This window comes from Mixophyes fleayi, chromosome 5, assembly GCF_038048845.1.
Source record: "Mixophyes fleayi isolate aMixFle1 chromosome 5, aMixFle1.hap1, whole genome shotgun sequence".
Classification (NCBI taxonomy): domain Eukaryota; kingdom Metazoa; phylum Chordata; class Amphibia; order Anura; family Limnodynastidae; genus Mixophyes; species Mixophyes fleayi.
Window position 1 is genome coordinate 115,372,235 of NC_134406.1, and position 20,057 is coordinate 115,392,291.

A 20,057-nucleotide genomic window follows, 5' to 3' on the forward strand; every position below is an offset into this window, starting at 1 on the left:
TACACAGAAGAAAAAAAACAACAAAAAACCATTGCACCATTCATAGTGCAGGCAACCCGGGTCCGACCCGGGAATTACCCCTCGATAAATCCTGGGTTAAAGACCCGGGTTTTTAGACCCGAGATTTTTGACTTGTACCATTCATACTGCACCAAGACCCGGGTCGTTTGAGCTCGCCCCGGCAAAAACCCAGGATTTTGGTGCAGTATGAATGGGGTATTAGAGGAAAGTCTTGTTGTGCAAGGGAGGGCATTGGCAAGAGAAGGTGTTGCAGAGAGATGGAAAGCTGTTGAAATGTAATAAGAGTTAAGATTAGTGCTGATATGAGGTGGCTTTTTAGTATTTGACAGCAGAGATGTTAAAGTAATGGTGGCGAGCTTTTAGCTGATAAGGTGATTATTCGAGAGGGTGAAATTAGTGGTAAGGAAAACAGAAACCAAGCATAGTCTAAAGAAAACAAGATCAAAGCAGTGGCCAGCCCGATAAGTAGAGGAGTCTGACACATTGCCCATCTCTCGGACTCTCCCAGTGGACTAAGGGGTGTTTTGCAGGGAGGATGAAAGATGATACTTCTGTGAAAGGATAATATGATAAGCAATTTGTTAAACATTAAAACATAAAAACACTACACCCTCCCGGATATCTTCTGGGTACTGATCTAAATGCGAACCACATAAATTGTTACAAAATATAATCATATTTATGTATATATAATTGTAAATATAAGTCTATAAAACATTTACTCAATATATACGTATAGCCACCACTTTTATATCCTGAATAAGACAGATGCAGCTCCCTAGAGATTTGATGTGCTCCCAGTTCCTAATACAATATTTATAAATTATAGAAAAATAGGAGCGCAAAACACTTTCTCTTAAGTACATGTAGATACCACTCAACAGAATAATATTAGTTTTATTTATTAAAATCAAATAAACCTGATAAAAACAAACATTATCATGAAAAATTGAGTTAAAATATGACATATGTTAAATAGACAAAGCAGCTTATAAGTCTGTTTTTGTGTCTAATAAATTTTTGATATTTACCTTTATATTGTCTTTATCAGGTACTTGATTATCAAATTCTTATAATATATAAGATCATCGATGGTGCACAGCACAACTTGTTATTGAAAATATAGTTTCTCTGCAGTATCTTCCACAAACCTTTCAGCGATCAGCTGTAAACAAATGTTTGTACTGCATAGATGTTAAAACCCACACCTTTCAAAGATAAATCCGGGACCTTGGATGTGTGTCCCTCGTTCTGATGTCCAGAGCCACTATTAATAACGAGACCTGTATTACCTGCGATCATCTGATTACCCAGCAGACAGGCATCCGTAATTATCCAACACCCCGCATAGCAAAATATCTGTTTTCAGGTAGTTTCTGGGCACTTCAGTATTTAAATTGCTAATCTGTTTGGATCTGTGGTTAAATAGTAGCAACACTTTTTAGTTTACAAGTCCATCAGTCAGTTAGTGAAGTATTTTCAGATTCCAATATTTCCTAAATTTTGTTTATAAAACAATCTGACCTGTTTCTCCTCACTGAATTGTGGTTTCTTCAGACATGGCAATCAACATGCAGAGGTCTGTTTATCATCACCATTTATTTATATAGCGCCATGGATTCCGCAGCACTGTACAGAGAACTCATTCACATCAGTCCCTGCCCCATTGGAGCTTACAGTCTAAATTCCCTAACACACAGACAGAGAGAGAGAGACTAGGGTCAATTTTGATAGCAGTCAATTAACCTTCTAGTATGTTATTGGAGTGTGGTAGGAAACCAGAGCACCCGGAGGAAACCCACGCAAACACGGGGGGAACATACAAACCCCACACAGATAAGGCCATGGTTGGGAATTGAACTCATGACCCCAGTGCTGTGAGACAGAAGTGCTAACCACTTAGCCACCCTGCTTATAACCTCTTTGCACCAACCAGGAAACAAAAATATGACATCTGAAAACACCTGAGAGCTGCACATCAGTCATTCCAGGTGCACTGAAGTTGACAGTAAATGTCATGGACAAGCATGAAGAATCATAAACAGTACATAGAACTTATAAAATTACGTTGAAGTGGAATATAGGACAAAGGATTACCAGGTTTTAGGTATTAACCAGCAGAGTTAAGAAAGTGCATTTGAAGAAGGTGAATTGAGATGGTGTCCGGATTGTTCTGATAGCGATATAGATAGCCTAGTACACCAATGTAGATAGCCTAGTACACCAAAGTTTTCAGCGTGCCAGGGAAGTCTGCCGTGACTGTTCTCTCAGACCAGACCTAATAAGTAAAGGGTCGTTTCTATATAAAGGATTAGAGTAGCTTTAAGAGGGCTCTCTTTGCTCTCTGATTGTGGTAAGTGTCTTGCAGACCTATGTTCGTAGGTATTTCCAAGTCTAAGGATCATAAGAGCGGCTGACTGGCTTCTAAGGTTACCATAGTTATTCTTGGTGCTCCCTCCACCAGATCAGTGAGTGCTTCTTGGGTGGCACAGCATGAGTAGCTGTGTCGGGCGGCAATCTAGTGCTCTGTTCACACACCAGATTTCGTGTTCACACACCAGATTTCATAGCCTTTTAATGTGTTTGCATATAGCGATGCCAATTTTGGGAGAAAGTTGCTTTGCTTTTTTTCATCTGAGCGTTCTCAAGTGTAAAGGCAGAATTGTGACGTCACCAAGGTATCTGGTGTCCCCCATTGGATGCTTGAGAAAATAGAATTTCTCTCTCCTACCACTGGGGGACACTGCCAGACATTGGGGTATAGTAGTGGGATTGGGAGTTTAGGCCCTAAAAACTCTATGATTTTTACTCCCCTCCTCTGCTATGCCCCTCCTACCCTAGATACCTCAGTTTTTTTTTAGTGCCTTAGGAGTTAGGCCAGTTTAGTAAAGGCTCCTGCCTATACTTTCTTTAGTGATAGTTTGTCACGTTTTTATTTTATTTTTTCTCAGTGGTGATTCGCGGGGATCGATCCTAAGTCCCAGAGAGGGTGAATAGTCCTGGGCTTCCTTCACTCTGATCCCCGCGCAAGGTAAGAAGTGGCTGATGCCCAGGTCTTCCTTTCACCTGTCTTGCCGGCAGTTCATCCCCTAGAAGCGAGCTTTTAGATGATTGATAGCGCCATTAGGGCTTTAGGTGCCCACGGAGGTAGTCCTCTTCAGCAGGCCACAGAGATAGGTCGCGCGGGGGAGATCCAGGATCCATCTTCCTGCCGACTGACTAGCCGGCAAGCCCCCTCCTCCATACCCCCTCCTCCCCTGACAACTAGCAGCGGGGGTCTGTTACCGCTCCCTCTATGATAGAGAGCGGCACTGCATGAGGAGGGCAGACATCGCACACGCTCCTAGGCACTGTAACAAGCGTGTTGTGGAGAGGTTACCGACAGCCATATTATAGATGAGTTGTTTGGTAACTTAGAGAGGAGCAGACATTTTTTTGACGAGGGCGGCGCTGGAGGAGGACTTTCGTTTCCCGCACTTCTCAGGAATCTGCACAGCGGAGTCGCCATCTTAAGCTCATACGAGCAGCTGCATGTCGCTTCTCTCCTCTCATTTACCTCTTCTGTGACTGGTATCGTTAAATCCTGTGTTTGTGTACAAAAACATTTTAAACATTCATGATTGATTGTTCTGCCTAGTGGGAGAGGTTAAAAGTTACTTTGTTGCTGATTTGTACCCGGGTATATAGATCTGGCTACAAATTGTGTATTGCTGTATTCTGACATTAACTGTTTAGACAATAATCATTTATCTGTCTAGTGATAATCAGTTTATACTGTATTTATCCAGTGATGTCTAACAAAGAGTCCTCTGACAGGGGATCCTCTGGAGGGTCTGCATTGTATTTTACTTGTGCCATGTGTAAAGTAAAACTTTCAAAAGGACAGCATGACAAAGGTGCCCTTTGCGCTGCTTGTGAGGCCGGATCTCAGGAGCGTCCCGCCCCAGCTCAGACACCGGTAGCCATGGTAGAGCCGCCTTGGGTTAAATCCTTTGCTGCAACCATGGAGAAATTTACTACAGTGATGTTACAGGCTGCAGAGATACGTCAGAATGTTGTTACAGACTCTCGGGTATCTCTCTCTGCAGGGCAGCGCTCCACACATGTAGCAGGGGGGAGTGATCAGACAGAAATTGCAGGCACATCCTCACAGAGTTCTCTAACTCATAGTGATGATCGCCTACTTGCGGTCTCCCACAGAGCCAAAAGGGCTTTACTGGATGGTAACCAGCATCGTAGCCCAGGCTCAGATATCCCATCAGATGAGGATGGGGACGTAGTCTTGGATACTCAGGAGGAAGACTCACTGAGTATTATGACCACTTCGGTGGGTAATATTGAAAGTCTGGTGTTAGGTATTAGGCATAGCCTTGGTTTTGCTGACCCTACACCCTCGGCTCCCTCAGGTTTCTCCATTTTCAAAAGGACTAAATCTCAGGTTATGTCTTTTCCACCGTCATCAGAGATGGTGCAGATTGTGACGGACGCTTGGTTAAATCCAGGCAAACTGTTCGTTATGCCGGGTAGATTTAAGAGTTTTTACCCGCTTTCAGCAGAGGATTGTATTAAATGGGAAAAAGTCCTAATTGTTGTAGGACGAAACGCGTCAGTGACCACTTATCCTGATATTTTCTAAACACAGCGCTGTGTAAACATTCAGAAATACCCGGAATGCAGGGGTCTACCACCGATCACGGCCGCAACGAGAAGTGGAACAAACATTTTCGGAGATTGTTTCCCGGACAGAGAGGTGTGCACTGCTTCATTTGCAGACGGAAGAACGCTCCTGTGCTGTATCCACGCTTGCAAGCACGGCTTTAGATCGGGTAATTGTATTTACCATCTACCTCCAAAACTCGGGATGAGGTAAGAACTTTCCATATATGAAGATATACAATGGGTGGTTTGACCGTTGATCCTCGGAAAATCAGAAGATAAAGGATTTTGCTTATTCCTAAATGGGCTATGTTTTTATGTTATCACTGTGTTTTAATACAGATCCGGAATAGATAACCCTTCAAACACATGTCCTTTTTTTTGACATCCACTGAACACAACAAATTTCTCAAGTGGGACTTTGCAGGCAATGAATGTATGGCACTAAGGAGATGTGATAATAGAATATAGGCATACGAATGAAGTTTCTCCTTATGCCCAACTATTTGGGGATTATTAATATACCGTTTGGTTATTTTCCACGGTTTTTCCAATAGGAATAAATCTATGACTACGGATGAGACTTGATTTATTTTTAATATCACGTACTTTTTATTATTTTTTATACAGATTTTTATAACTCACTTCATTGGAATGATCGATTATACATTTTTTCGGTACATGCATGTATTCGCTTTTTGTAGAAACGTCCATATTTTTGTCGGGTTATCAACTGATTCTTTCTATATATATCTGGATATACCAATGTGATATGATGAACCCTTTATACATATAGGGAATTATTTTCATTGGCAGAAGTTGAAATTAGGGTTAAAGACCTGTTCCACTGTTGAGGGAGGAACGTATTTGTTATATGTATTTGTTTATACCAGGGAATATCAAAATTGTATTGAATCAAAATAATTTTAAAAGGATGTTTAATATATCTACTACATGTTGATTAATAAAATTCTACTGTGGATAAATATTGGAAGTAATTGAATCTCATGTGGAGATAATTGTAAATAAGAGTTTGAGCTGTCCCAGCGCTTGCTATATTGTGTATTATTAAATGGGAGGCGTCTCCTAAGGTGGACCAATTATCAGATTGTCCACTTCCTCTGCCATTCCTACCCAGGAGAGAGTATCTCTCAAAGATCCCACTGACAAAAAGTGTGACAATGCTCTCCGGTCCGGTTATGTGGCTTCCGGTAGCTTGTTTAGGCCCACTGTGGCAATTGCATGAGCAAATAAGGCGGTGCAGATACGGGCAGAGCAGTTGATCTCGGCCATCCAGAGTAATGCTCCGCTACCTGATCTCCTGGTTCTCGCTGAGCACATTCAGGAGACGGCGGATTATATGGGACAGGCATCCATGGATGCAGTAGCAGTTAATGCCAGAATTGGCTGCCTTATTATGGCGTCACGACGTTCCCTATGGTTACGTTCGTGGACGACGGATGCTGAGTCAAAGAGGTCCTTAGAAATCCTGCCTTTTGATGGAGTCACTATGTTTGGGCCGGAGCTTGAGAAAGTGATTGAGGTAGCCACAGGAGGTAAGAGTAATATTCTTCCCATGGGCTCTCGTAAACCGCGTCAAGCTCGGTTTCGGTCCTTTCGCTCCTTCTCTCAGGGCCGTGGCGGCCCACCAAGGGGTCAGTCGGCTGTTTCCAGAGAAGGTGGCAGCAGAGGTAGGGGCGCTTCCAGACGGGTAACGTCGCGTCCTAGTGAAAAACCTGTAGCATGACTCCTTGGCCCCCACGCGGGTACCAGTGGTGGGGGCACGGCTTCTTCTCTTCAAGCGCCAGTGGTGGTCAGTCACGTCGGACGCTTGGATTCGAGGAGTGGTGTCGAGGGGTTATGTTATAGACTTAATCCAGTTTCCACCAACAAGGTTTCTTTCCTCACCGGTGCCCGCTTGTCCCCTCAGAAGTCAGGCCCTGCTGGAAGCAGTGGCGAAGCTTCAGGGTGCGGGAGTGGTGGTTCCGGTGCCGGGGCCAGAAAGGGGTCAGGGGTTCTACTCCAATCTCTTCTTGGTTCCAAAGCCGGACGGAACATTTCGCCCTATACTGAACCTCAGGTCCTTGAACAAGCAAGTGGTAGTCCAGAGATTCAAAATGGAGTCTCTACGGACAGGGACAGGGACATTGCAGGGATGGAAGAGGGAGAGTTTCTAGCTTCCATCGATATAAAAGATGCGTATTTACACGTTCCCATCTGGGAACAGCATCATCGGTTCCTGAGGTTTGCGGTGAGTTCCGATCATTTTCAATTCAGAGCCCTCCCGTTTGGTCTGGCCTCCGCTCCTCGAGTGTTCACAAAAATCATGACCGTTATGGCAAGTGCCCTGAGACGAAGGGGAGTCACGATAATTCCATATCTAGACGACCTTCTCTTAAAGGCGAGGTCTGCAGAGATTTTATCTCGCCATGTTCAGACCACAATGGAGTTCTTGGAGGACCATGGGTGGATTCTGAATGTGCCAAAATCGTCTCTCATACCAGCTCAGCGCATGCACTTTCTGGGATTGGTGTACGACACAATGGTTCAGAGGGTGTTCCTTCCTCAGGAAAAGATCCTCGCCCTCCAGCGGAGAACCAGAGTTATTGGATCGCCCTTGAGTGTCCATGCTCTCCTGCATGAAACTTCTAGGGACCATGGTGTCTGTGTACGAGGCAGTTCCGTTTGCCCAATTTCATTCCCGTCCTCTTCAGTTAGAGATTCTCCGGAAATGGTCGGGGTCACAGGAACAGTTGGACAGGCAGTTCATCCGCCTGTCTCCTTTAACTCGACTGTCATTAACATGGTGGCTCTCCACGAGCAATTTAAGCAAAGGTCAGACCCTCAAATCGGACCCCTGGACCTTAGTTACCACGGACACAAGTCTTTCGGGTTGGGGAGGAGTCACAGGACCGTTAAGGTTTCAGGGACTCTGGTCTCCCCAGGAGTCAGCTCTTCCATAAACGTATTGGAGCTGAGAGCAGTTCACAAGACTCTGTTAAAAGCTCAGGGGTTTCTGAAAGGAAAACACCTGCAGATACAGTCGGACAATGCCACGGCCGTGGCTTACTTGAATCATCAAGGAGGAACTCGCAGCAAGGCAGTCATGCAGGAGGCTGCCAAGATTCTAATCTGGGCGGAATATCATGTACCCCAGATCTCGGCGGTATATATCCCAGGAGTAACTGGGAAGCCAATTTCCTCAGCAGGGATAAGGTTCATCCGGGGGAGTGGTCCCTGTGCAAAGAGGTATTTGTTCTTCTAGTCCAAAGATGGGGTCTACCAGAAATAGACCTCATGGCTTCCAGACTGAATTGTCAGGTCCCTCGGTATTGTGCAAAGTCCCGGGACACTCGAGCATACGCAGCAGACGCCATGGCGATTCCGTGGCGCTTCAGGCTGGTGTATCTGTTCCCACCTTTTCCGATGCTGTCTCGCGTTCTGAAAAAGCTGAAAAGAGAACGCGTTCAGGCAATCTTGGTAGCACCTCATTGGCCTCGCAGGGCGTAGTTCTCGGACATCTTAGGAATGTAGGCAGATCAGCCGTTTCGTCTGCCCATGCGCTCAGACCTGCTAGTTCAGGGCCCCCTTCACCACCTCGAATTAGATCGGCTGGCTTTGACGGCGTGGCTACTGAATCCTTAGTTCTTAAGGCTAAGGGTTTTTCGTCACGGGTTATTGCCACCATGATTAGGGCAAGAAAGTCATCTTCGGCTATTTATCATAGGGTCTGGAAGATTTATATCCTCTGGTGTGAATCCAAGGGTTTCCATACTTCCAGGTTTAGCCTGTCTAGACTGTTGGCTTTTTTGCAGGAGGGCCTGGATAAGGGACTCAGACTGGGTTCCCTTAAGGTACAGGTATCTGCGCTGTCAATTTATTTTCACCGAAAATTGGCGCCTCTGAGTGAGGTTCAGACCTTTTTACAAGGGGTCCTTCATATTCAACCCCCATTTTCTCATCCGGTAGAACCTTGGGACTTAAATTTAGTGTTGAGGGCTTTTCGTCTTCCTCCATTCGAACCCCTTCAGACAGCAGAATTGCACCATCTGTCTTGGAAGATGGTTTTTCTTCTAGCTATATCTTCAGCTAGTGTTCAGTCTTCAGGAGAGTGTCAGAATTGGCAGCGCTCTGTTGTAGCTCTCCATTTCTGGTGTTCCATGAAGATAGAGCGGTGTTACCTACTAAACCTTCCTTTATTCCAAAGGTAGTGTCTAGGTTTCATCTCACCCAGGAGATTGTGGTTCCGGCATTTCGTCCGGATTTGTCGTCTTCAACTGATTCTGTTGATTACGATCTTCATCTGCTGGATGTGGTTAGGGCTCTCCAGTGCTATGTGGACCGCACAGCCTCAATTCGTAAAACAAAGGATCTGTTTGTTTTATACATCGTCAAGAAGCGTGGTTGGCCGGCATCTAAACAGACTATTGCTCGGTGGATCACTTCCACTATTAGTCTGGCTTATGTCCGAGCTTCTTTGCCAGTTCCTCAGACGCTTAGGGCTCACTCGACCAGGGCTGTTGGTGCGTCCTGGGCGGCGCGCCATGGGGCTTCGGCTGAACAACTGTGCAAAGCGGCCACTTGGACGTCTGTTCATACTTTTGTAAAGTTTTACAGATTGCAGGCTTTCGCATCCCCTGATGCGAGCTTTGGCAGGAAAGTATTGCGTGCAGCCGCTCCAGAGCATTCCCTCCCTTAGAGGCAGCTTTGGTATGTCCCCAATGTCTGGCAGTGTCCCCCAGTGGTAGGAGAGAGAAGAGAGGATTTTTACTTACCGTAAAATCTATTTCTCTTTCTCCACTGGGGGACACTGCGCTCCCTCCCTTGCTCTGTAGACGATCTGATTATGAATGTTTTCGATTTACATTCTTCTGCCTTTGGGCAGCTCCTTATAGTACACTTGGTTAGTCAAAACTGAGGTATCTAGGAGAGGAGGGGCATAGCAAAGGAGGGGAGTAAAAATCATAGAGTTTTTAGTGCCTAAACTCCAAATCCCACTATTATACCCCAATGTCTGGCAGTGTCCCCCAGTGGAGAAAGAGAAATAGATTTTACGGTAAGTAAAAATCCTCTTTTTTATACTTGCGTTAAATCCTTTTTTGTTAGTCCAATTGGGGGGGTCAACATTCGCCCCTCCCTTCTCCTTTTGTGTGAAAAGTTGTATGGTTTATTTTTGTTTGGGAGGATATTGTTCTTTTTGTTCTTTTTCTCCTCTGTATTCTCATTTTTACTCTATCTGTCCCCCCACACTTTCTCTCCCTCTCCTTTTATGGTACTTGGTTAAACATAACTGAGGTCCTTGCAGGATTTGGAGGTGGAGGAAGCTTCAGCCTCACCTTTTTATACTCGAAAGTATCCAGTATCCTCCAATGTACTAAGACAAAAGGATTTAATCTAAGCTTAAAGATTCGATTTTAGAAATCTTTTTATAAACTTTTCTCCCACTGACCACAGTAGATCCTACACAGGATTATCAAAGAATATATCATTTTTACATTGATTTCTTTTCTTTTCTTTTCTAGGTCTTGAGTACATATATGAATTTCAAAATGATGACTATAGTACATTTGTGTGCAGACTATGCAGCTGTCGGCTAGGACTCTCGAACATGTTTATGCATATTATTGGAGCTAAGCACAAAATTAATTACTTGGTAAGATACATTCATGCAACCACCAACCACCAACATACTAAGAGTGAACATCATTGTGTTGCATGCAAGTCAAAGGGGGTCAGTAAAAATGCTGCAAGAATATACATTAAAGTAATTAACTCTGGAAAGATGAAGAGGTTAATTTTTGTATATATAGTACGACCAAAGCCAGAAACCGTATTTTATAGGTTTATTCCCACTATATGACTTATCTTTCTTATTATAATTTTTTTGTTTAACAACTGCTTCTAAAAATGTATCTATTTAGGGTCCCTTGTTTCTCTCCAATATCAATATGTGTATATATATATATATACCAATACTCACACACTTTGTTTTTGTTTTTTTGTCACTTATGGCTAACTATAACTGTGCTGAGGAGTCTTAATCTGCCTTGTCTGTTCAGCCTCTGCTAAATATGTTCTATTTATGTTTTATGTCTCTTGCATTTGTCATGTTAAATTATTCTGAGGCCATTTGTGTCCTATGTACATCAATTGCTCCAAAAACACCAATTTGAATTGTAACCACTTCCATGAGCCTCCTATAGATTGGTATATAAGAATGTGGTTTAAACAGCAATGTTTAGGAAATCTTTATTTTAAGGTTGAGATTCAGCCTTGATGAGCATAAAGGTTCATCTCCTACATCAGGCTTCGGAGTGACTTACCTGGGTAATCCACCGTCTCAAATTTGTTAAACCTGAAGCCCCTACTTGCGCTTCAGACCTAAATTCCTATTCTGTAGTTCAGGGAGTTATGGATTCCCTTCCAGAGGAGACAATGCTTACTTACCCATTCATCAAGTCTTGTGGGGCTGGATCACTATAAATAATTTATTGTATGAATTTATTAAAAGGAAACAACGCAAGGAGCTTTTTTATATCATTGTACTGATTCTATTATAGTGTGTGGCGCTTTCTATAGAAAATGCATTCTTTTCTTCTGTATTGATTTGTAACTTCTGAGACAGGAGGTCATGACTGGATTTCTATAACATTTTCTAAAGAAAGTCTCATGTTAATTAGACATTTTTATCTCTGTGGCCAACACTTCCTTTTTGCACCCCCCCCCCCCCCCACACACAGCTGGGGGGGGGGGGGAAAGCGATGGGGTGGAGCGCTGTCTCATTGTCTGTGTGGTTTGTATCCTGCATCTCAGATCCTGTCTGAATAATGCACACAGAAGATTTTGGGATATAGCAGATTAGTGTTAATTTTGTTAACATTGCATTGCATTTAAATCTATGTTTTGGGAAATCTATTGCATCCTGATACTAAAAATAACTCTTCTTGGGGCCAGCACAAAGATTTCAATGAGTTGACCGCTTCTTCCCTGATGTATGTATTCTGACCTACAGATTAGACCAAAATCTAATCTGTTTCTGGCTGTTCTGAGGTTTGGACCCGGTTTTCTAGTACCAACACTTTGCTGCCGGTACCTGCAGCTCTGGCCAGTGGATATGCCAGGGATGATCCATCCACAGCAACCTTGATCTATAGGAAGAGGTCAGGGGTATCTGCCAAGGTGAACCAGCAAGGGGTTATACTAGCAGCGACAGTTACCCAGAAGGAATGCGGTTATGGATGACGTTAAGTCCAGTGGAGGCTGCATTGCAAGACCCTCCTACGGCAAGGCCATAATTGGGATAAAGAAATGGAACGGTGGTAAAGTAAGCCCAGCCGGTTCCAAGCAACAACAGACAGGGTGGCATAGGTGGTCCATCCTGTTATATCTAGATTTTAGAGTGGCCTTGCATCCAGATGTATTTGCTTAGTTATATGGTGAGACGTTCTTGATGTTCACTCTGTGGTTCCTACATATTGTGCTTGATCATGCAATAAAGGATAATTTCTACTTAACATGATGGTGGCACAGGAATTTTCCTCTTCTCACATTTTCCTGTCGCTCTCTTCCTTCCCTCTTTTTGAACAGATTTAGTGGAGTTCTAGTCACTATAGCGGATGAGGACTGGTCCAGATGATCTTGATACTTGGAAGTACTATTTCTGGAAAATTATCTGTGACAACTTTCTTTGCCTGAACTTTCTCCAGCTCCCTTTAATCAGATTTGTCTTTAACTTGATATCTGAAGATCATATTGTCCTTTCCTTCTCAGAGTCTCCTATTGAGACAAATGTACATAAATATAATTCCGTAGCTGAGAGGGTGGTGGTTAAACAGTAGTACAAAGCCCAGCTGAGGTTGCAGCTGGTGGTATAGGGTACTGTGAAACCTCAAAAAAAAGTAAACAACCATAAATTGTTTTAATTACACTTATTATACAGCACACTTCATAGCATCAAATAATAAATATCTGTCTTTGAACTTTATTGAAACTAGCTGCAGCATATGTATGCTAATTAGTGCTCTTTTTCAAGATTTTTGTTCTCTCTTCTGATGAAACCACAATTAATAAAGTGGAGAAATGCATCAGGTTATAGAGAAAAAGAGAAGACTTTATTTAGAACATCACAAGATCTGCAAAGTTACTGTTTGCCCCTTGGGTTGAGATTGTATTTTGCCTTCCTTAGAGAGACAGTGTAATGTGACACTAAAGAATATGCTGCAAAATGATTATATTAATATAAAATATATATATATATATATATATATATATATATATATATATATATATATATATATATATATATATATATATATATATATATATATATATATTAGTCCAGTCCATAAATATTGGGACATCGACACAATTCTCATATTTTGAGCTCTATGCACCACCACAATGGATTTGAAATGAAACTAACAAGATGTGCTTTAACTGCAGACTTTCAGCTTTACTTTGAGGGTATTTACATCCAAATCATAGAAACCGTTGTAATTCCTACACCGTTCACCTATGTGCCTCCCACTTTTTAAGGGACCAAAAGTAATGGGACAATCGACTCAAAAGCTATTTCATGGACATGTGTAGGCTATTCCCTCGTAATTTAATCATCAATTAAGCAGGTAAAAGGTCTGGAATTGATTCTAGGTGTGACATTTGCATTTTGAATCTGTTGCTGTCGACTCTCAATATGAGATCCAAAGAGCTATCACTATCAGTGAAGCAAGCCATCATTATTCCGAAAAATCAAAACAAACCCATCAAAAAGATAGTAAAAACATTAGGTGTGGCCAAATCAACTGTTTGGAATATTCTTAAAAAAAAAGAATGCATCAGAGAGATCAGCAACACCAAAAGACCCGGAAGACCAAGGTAAACAACTTTGGTGGATGACAGAAGAATTTTTTCCCTGGTGAAGAAAAACCCCTTCACAACAGTTGGCCAAATCAAGAACACTCTCCAGGATGTAGGTGTATATGTGTCAAAGTCAACAAATCAAGAGAAGACTTCACAATAGTGAATATACAGGGTTCACCACAAGATGTAAACCATTTGTGAGCCACAAAAACAGGAAGACCAGATTAGAGTTTGGCAAACAACATCTAAAAAAGCCATTACAGTTCTGGAACAACATCCTATAGACAGATGAGACAAAGATCAACTTGTACCAGAATGATGAGAAGAGTATGGAGAAGGAAAGAAACTGCTCATGATCCAAAACATACCACCTCATCAGTGACGCATTGTGGTGGTAGTGTCACGGCATGGGCATGTATGGCTGCCAATGGAACTGGTTCCCTTTTATTTATTGACAAGTTAACCCGTGCATGATACTTATGCATTCTAGTCAAATCAAGCTACTTAAGGTGTTAAAAAGGTTCTTGTCATGCATTTGGGCCTAGCCCAGGCCTCAGGGGAAGAGCGTTACTTCCCGACGCAAGCGCCCTTTTTTAACGTGGTTTTGTCCACATGTCACCACCTCTTCATTTTTCTCCATCACCTCATCCTCCATCTTCATCGCCACATCCTTCATCAAGCTACTTAAGGTGTTACAAACTCCCCACTGTCACCCCCGGCAACCACCAACCACTTCCAACTGTCACTTCTCCTTCAAGAAATATATAGGTCAGTGTATAACTCTGCCCAGCAGGTAGTGCTGCAGCCTGGTTGTTTTTTTTCGCACACGCCACTAGGCATTTATATAGTAGATGATGTGACTGCTGACAAAAGCAGCAGCATGAATTCTGAAGTGTTTCGGGCAATATTATCTGTTCATATTCAGTCAAATGCTTCAGAACTCATTGGATGGCGCTTCACAGTGCAGATGGACAATGACCCGAAGCATACTGCAAAAGCAATCACAGAGTTTTTTTTAAGGCTAACAAGTGGAATGTTATGCAATGGCCAAGTCAGTCACTTGACCTGAATCCGATTGAGCATGCATTTCACTTGAAGACAAAACTGAAGGGAAAATGCCCCAAGAACAAGGATGAACTGAAGACATTTGCAGTAGAGGCCTGGCAGAACATCACCATGGATGAAACCCAGCGTCTGGTGATGTCTATGCGTTCCAGACTTCAGGCTGTAATTGACTGCAAATGATTTGCAACAAATTTATTAAAAAGTGAAAGTTTGATGTAGGATTGTTTAGTTTGTCCCATTACTTTTGGTCCCTTAAAATGTGGGAGGCACATATAAATACCGTTGTAAATCCTACAATGTTCACCTGATTTGGATGTAAATACCCTCAAATTAAAGCTGAAAGTCTACAGTTAGTTTTATTTCAAATCCATTGTGGTGGTGTATAGAGCCCAAAATATAAGAATTGTGTCAATGTCCCAATATTTATGGACTTGACTGTGTGTTTGTGTGTGTATATATAGAATATTAAATTACATATATATATATATATATATATATATATATATATATATATATATATATATATATATATATATATATATATATATATAGTGATTTAAAAGTCGCAGTACACCCTTTTATTTCAAAAACTCTACAGAAATTGGGCCGATTTCAAGATGGCGCCCATGTTTGGTACATACCGTAAAAGATAGACCACGTCACCCATACCTTACTGGAGTATTCAGGTTTCCCAATTTCCTGTAGAGTTTTTGAAATAAAAGGGTGTACTGCGACTTTTGAAACACCCTGTGTGTGTGTGTATATGTGTATATGTATATATATATGTGTGTGTGTGTGTGTGTGTGTATATGTATGTGTATATATATATATATATATATATATATATATATATATATATATATATATATATATATATATATATATATATATATATGTGTATATATATATATATATATATATATATATATATATATATATATATATGTATATATATTGTATATCTATTTACTTCCTTCAGGCTCAGAACTAGGTCAGCATTTATGGATTACCAATTCTCTGTTGTATTTATTTATTTATTTTTGCCTGGTGCTATTTGTTTTTATAAAGCTGGTGGAATGGGAAATAGCTAACCTCTGCACAAAATCCCATCCAATTTGGTTCCCTAATAAGACTGCACAGTGTTCCTGTTACATTTGCTATGTGATTTACACTTTTTTTTTACTGAAAATGAAGTGAATGAAGGATTTGGAAGTGAATAAAGGGCAGGAAATATGAAGAATAAAATAAATTCTCCAGTTTTTGATGTCGTACATGACATGAGTCTATACAATTCATTTTGGAGATTACTAAAATGTATTTTAAGTCACAATTGCAGAAATATAATTTTATGCTGCATTAATATGTATAATTTTTATTTTTCAATAGAGTAAACACCATCCAACAATGGGTATTTCAAGCGCATTCCAAGTGACCGGTCCAAAAAGGATAAAAAGGATAAAAAAATTAAAGCAAGCCTGCATAGCAGTTGAAAAGAAGTTTGGAAGAAAAATAATAAATGTAAGGCCCATTTTTAGATTTGTTTTCTGTTAATAATTTGGTAATTAAAAATAAACCCATAGAAAATTTGTCACCACTGGCAGATTTAGACAAACACTTAGATATTTTGTGTGCGTCACGAACGCCCAGCCTGCCTCAGATACAGCAATCTGAAACCGCTTAACTTCGGTTACCAATGAATAAACCTTTTCTGCCATCACAAAGGATTTACTATTTAGTCCTTTCATTCACCAAAACCACTTTTTAATGTTTCACATTTAAATCGAATACACGTGTCACATGAACCTCCTTTCACTTTGTAAATTCACAAAATCATGGAGAATATGCTAGATTAAATGTGTTCAATCGGAAAAATGTTTCAATGCTTAAGTACAAAACCAAGATAACAAGACATACAAAATATGTTGCACAAATAAGTTTCAGAAATAAAATAGGAAATAACACCTGAGTCACTAACGTACTAGTTTAAGACTTGGGAAAGATGGCACACTTCTGCCTAGATACAGTAGGTCTCCTCATAGAATGAACAACATTACTGGGTAAGGCAGCTAATTTAAACTACCACACTGCTCTCACCCTCCCCTTTTTAAACTAACTTTCCCAATGCCGGCGCATTTCCAAAGAATGACACAAGGCTTTCGAAATCCGTTATTTATTTCCTGAATTATGTCTGTCATTATAATGGGCAGGAATTCTCACCTCTTTGTTTTCCCTGGCCGTTTACTCATACTCTGTAAGACCTCTAAAATGTTATCTGTTTGGCTTGTTTACTTTCAAAAGACTTTTGACACTTGCACAGGTCAAACTCATATCATCCAGCAAAGCACACTACTTGCATACAAAATACATACGGGCATACATAAATATTCAGGGGAAAGTAATAATCCGCGATTAGGTGCAATACATAATCGCAACAGTGTGTGTGCATTTTTTAGTGAATTTATGTCTTAAAGTTTAGTAACACTTAAAAATGGGGAGGTGCCAAATACATTAATGTAGTATGTACAATTTTGGAGAACGTTTAAGCTTCTCTCTTATGGAAGAGAAAATGTATGTGTTTTTTTATTTCCATTATATTTAAAATGTGGTAGGGTTTGTCAGATTTGTATAGGCAGCACACTTTTTTTTTTGTTTTTTAAATCGTTATTATTTATTATTACTTTATTCTATGGAAAATAAATGGTAGTGCTACAGTCGAGTTCTCTGTAGCCGCACAGTGACATTGTTATTGATTTACTGTAGTATTAAGAATTTTGTCTATATTTTTGAATTATACAGGAAATGTGATGGTTATTTCAGCATTTTTGATCCCTTGGTTGCAAATATTACTTAATGAATATATTTTTTGCTTAATTGCTTAGATTGTGAATGGAGTATACAGTCCATGGATTTTTACTAATGGTAAGTTGTCTTATTAATATAAGGTGTGTTTGTTAATTTTTATCTTGTGAATTTGCATAGGAAAAAAATGTTATCAGGCGTTAGATCAAAAAAGTCTATTTCAAAGAGTAATTATTAATGCTGAAAGGTATTGACATAGAAATCAATATACACAACCAGCAGCTGTTCAAATTCGGGACCAATGTTGACTGCCCCATAAATCTGCAACACAAGAAAACAAACGTAACACAAGAACATCGCTAATTTAAAAAAAAAGAAAATGATACCTCCTGTATTTATCTAATTTTATCACAATTAACCTCATGTTAAAAGGATTAGCTTATAGCTTTAAATGTATTAATACACATAGCAACATGAAATAATGTGTAAAATGTGTACATATATAAAATCTGCAATAGTACATATACATGGAAGTAACAAAACGGCTCATTTGGGTGAGGACTGATACTAAGATTCTAGATAATACTACATCAGAATTGACTTTGTATTAAATTGATAAGTCCTTGAAAGAGAGACACAAATTAGGAACAAGTTTGTCTCGAGCTGAATTCATTCTCCTGGATCCCAATAACATGCAAAACAATAACCATTGGATCAGAGATGCATCATGAGTCTCTGATTTAATGCAAAGTGTTGCAGAATGATACCTAGAATCTCATACAGTTTTCACACCTAATAGATTCCTGGTGGAGTTTCCTGTACAGAGCTTCTATAAAGCTGGTACCTGAAGCAGTGCTGTCCTCACCCGCTCTGTTACTAAGCCTCTGACACATTTTGTCTCGGGAGAAGACTCTATTTATAGGACCATCAACACTCCCCCAGTTTACCAATCTAAATATAAAAGCATTTATTGAGAACTATGTAATGAAACAACCTAATGTCCTACTTCTTGTGCTCCTAAACTTCTAATAATGAGGCTGTCACTATACCATGCCCTATAATATTCAGCAACAAATGGTTTGCTTGATTCTAAAACATTCCACTTCATCAATGATATGTTAACCCATTCTATCCTAGATAGACACTGTTTCATTGAAATATTATCTGTATGTAAGAATATAAGTATTGACTCAAGTTGACAAGTTTCTCATGGTTAAACCATGATTAGTTGCATAACAAACTGTACCTCTGTCTGTTTTATTTAAATGTATTAATAGTTCCTCAAATAAATGGAGTACAGTCTCGTACATCAAAAGTAATAGATGTAAATATTGTATTTATGTATAGATTTCCGATCTGTGGATCGCATTATGAATAGAAGTTATCCCACGGTTTCCAACAAACAAGAATATACTAAATGGTCTTCCCATTTATCGCCTCTCAATATAAATATCTAATGGCATATATACAGTCAAGTCTATAAATATTGGGATATCGACACAATTCTCATATTTCTCTTTCCTACCACTGGGGGACACTGCGAGACATTGGGATATAGTAGTGGGTGTGGGAGTTCAGGCACTAAATAATATTCTATGATTTTCATTCCCCTCCTCTGCTATGCCCCTCCTCTCCTGAAGATACCTCAGTTTTTTGTTTTTTTTTAGTGCCTTTAGGAGTTAGGCCAGTTTGGTATAGGCTCCTGCCTATACCCAGTTTAGAGATAGTTTTCACATTTTTATTTCTTTTTTTTTATTTAGCAGTGGTGCCTTGCGGGGATCGATCCTAAGTCCCAGAGAAGGTAAACAGTCCTGGGCTTCCTTCACCCTGATCCCCGCGCAAGGTAAGAAGTGGCTGATGCCCTGGTCTTCCTTGCACCTGGCTTGCCGGCAGTTCCATCCCTAGAAACGAGCTTTTAGGTGTTAGAATATTTGTATTATAGCGTCATTAGGGCTTTAGGTGCCCACAGAGGTATTCATCTTTCAGCGGGGCACAGAGTTAGGTCGCGTGGGGAAGATCTAGGATCCATCGCTCCCCGCCAGCGGACATGCCGGCAAGCCCCCTTCTCCATACCCCCCCCCCTAACAACGAGCAGCGGGGGTCCAGAAGCGATCCGCTCTATTATAGAGAGCGGCGCTGCATGAGGAGGGCTGAGCACACAAGCGAGCCTGGGCAATGTAAATTTAGCGTTGTGTGTAATAGATGCCGACAGCCATATTTTAGTATGAGCTGTTCGGTAGTACAGTGAGGAGCAGACAATTTTTTAAGAGGGGCGGATCTGGAGAAGGAACTTCCTTTCCCGCATTTCTCAGGATCCTGCACAGCGGAGTCGCCATTTTAAGCTCATATGGAGCAGCTGCATGTCGCTTCTCCCTTCTCATTTGCCTCTCCAGTGATTGGTATCGTTAATCTGTGTTTAGTTTGTGTTTAAAAGCATTTTAAGCATTCATATCAGATTGTTCTGCTTTGCAGAAGAGGTTAATGTTAGTTTTGGGGCAGATTTGTACCCTGGTATACAGATCTGGCTACAAATCTTGTTCTGCTGTTTTTGGACACTAACTGTTGAGACAAAATTTAATTTACGATCTAGTCTTATCATTTCATACTGTATTTTGTTCTGTTATGTCTAACAAACAGGTCTCTGATAAGGGATCCCC

The 20,057-nt window shown here is 40.8% G+C and overlaps 1 protein-coding gene and 1 long non-coding RNA gene across 9 annotated transcripts in view; one reads left to right on the plus strand and one right to left on the minus strand.

The window, feature by feature from the left end:
- The window catches only part of LOC142158614 (uncharacterized), a 183,368-nt gene that overhangs the window by 59,697 nt on the left and 103,614 nt on the right, over positions 1-20,057 (minus strand). The gene's annotated exons all lie outside the window — the stretch shown is intronic.
- LOC142158612 (uncharacterized) overlaps positions 1-20,057 on the plus strand; it is a 220,247-nt gene that overhangs the window by 39,176 nt on the left and 161,014 nt on the right. For 7 of the 8 annotated variants that reach the window (XM_075212730.1, XM_075212735.1, XM_075212734.1 and 4 more), the window contains exons 7-9: positions 10,200-10,330; positions 15,988-16,119; positions 17,481-17,520. In XM_075212730.1, the coding sequence (XP_075068831.1) occupies positions 10,200-10,330; positions 15,988-16,119; positions 17,481-17,520 (303 nt within the window). The remainder of the gene's footprint in view (positions 1-10,199; positions 10,331-15,987; positions 16,120-17,480; positions 17,521-20,057) is intronic. The other variant, XM_075212737.1, reaches the window with a different exon arrangement.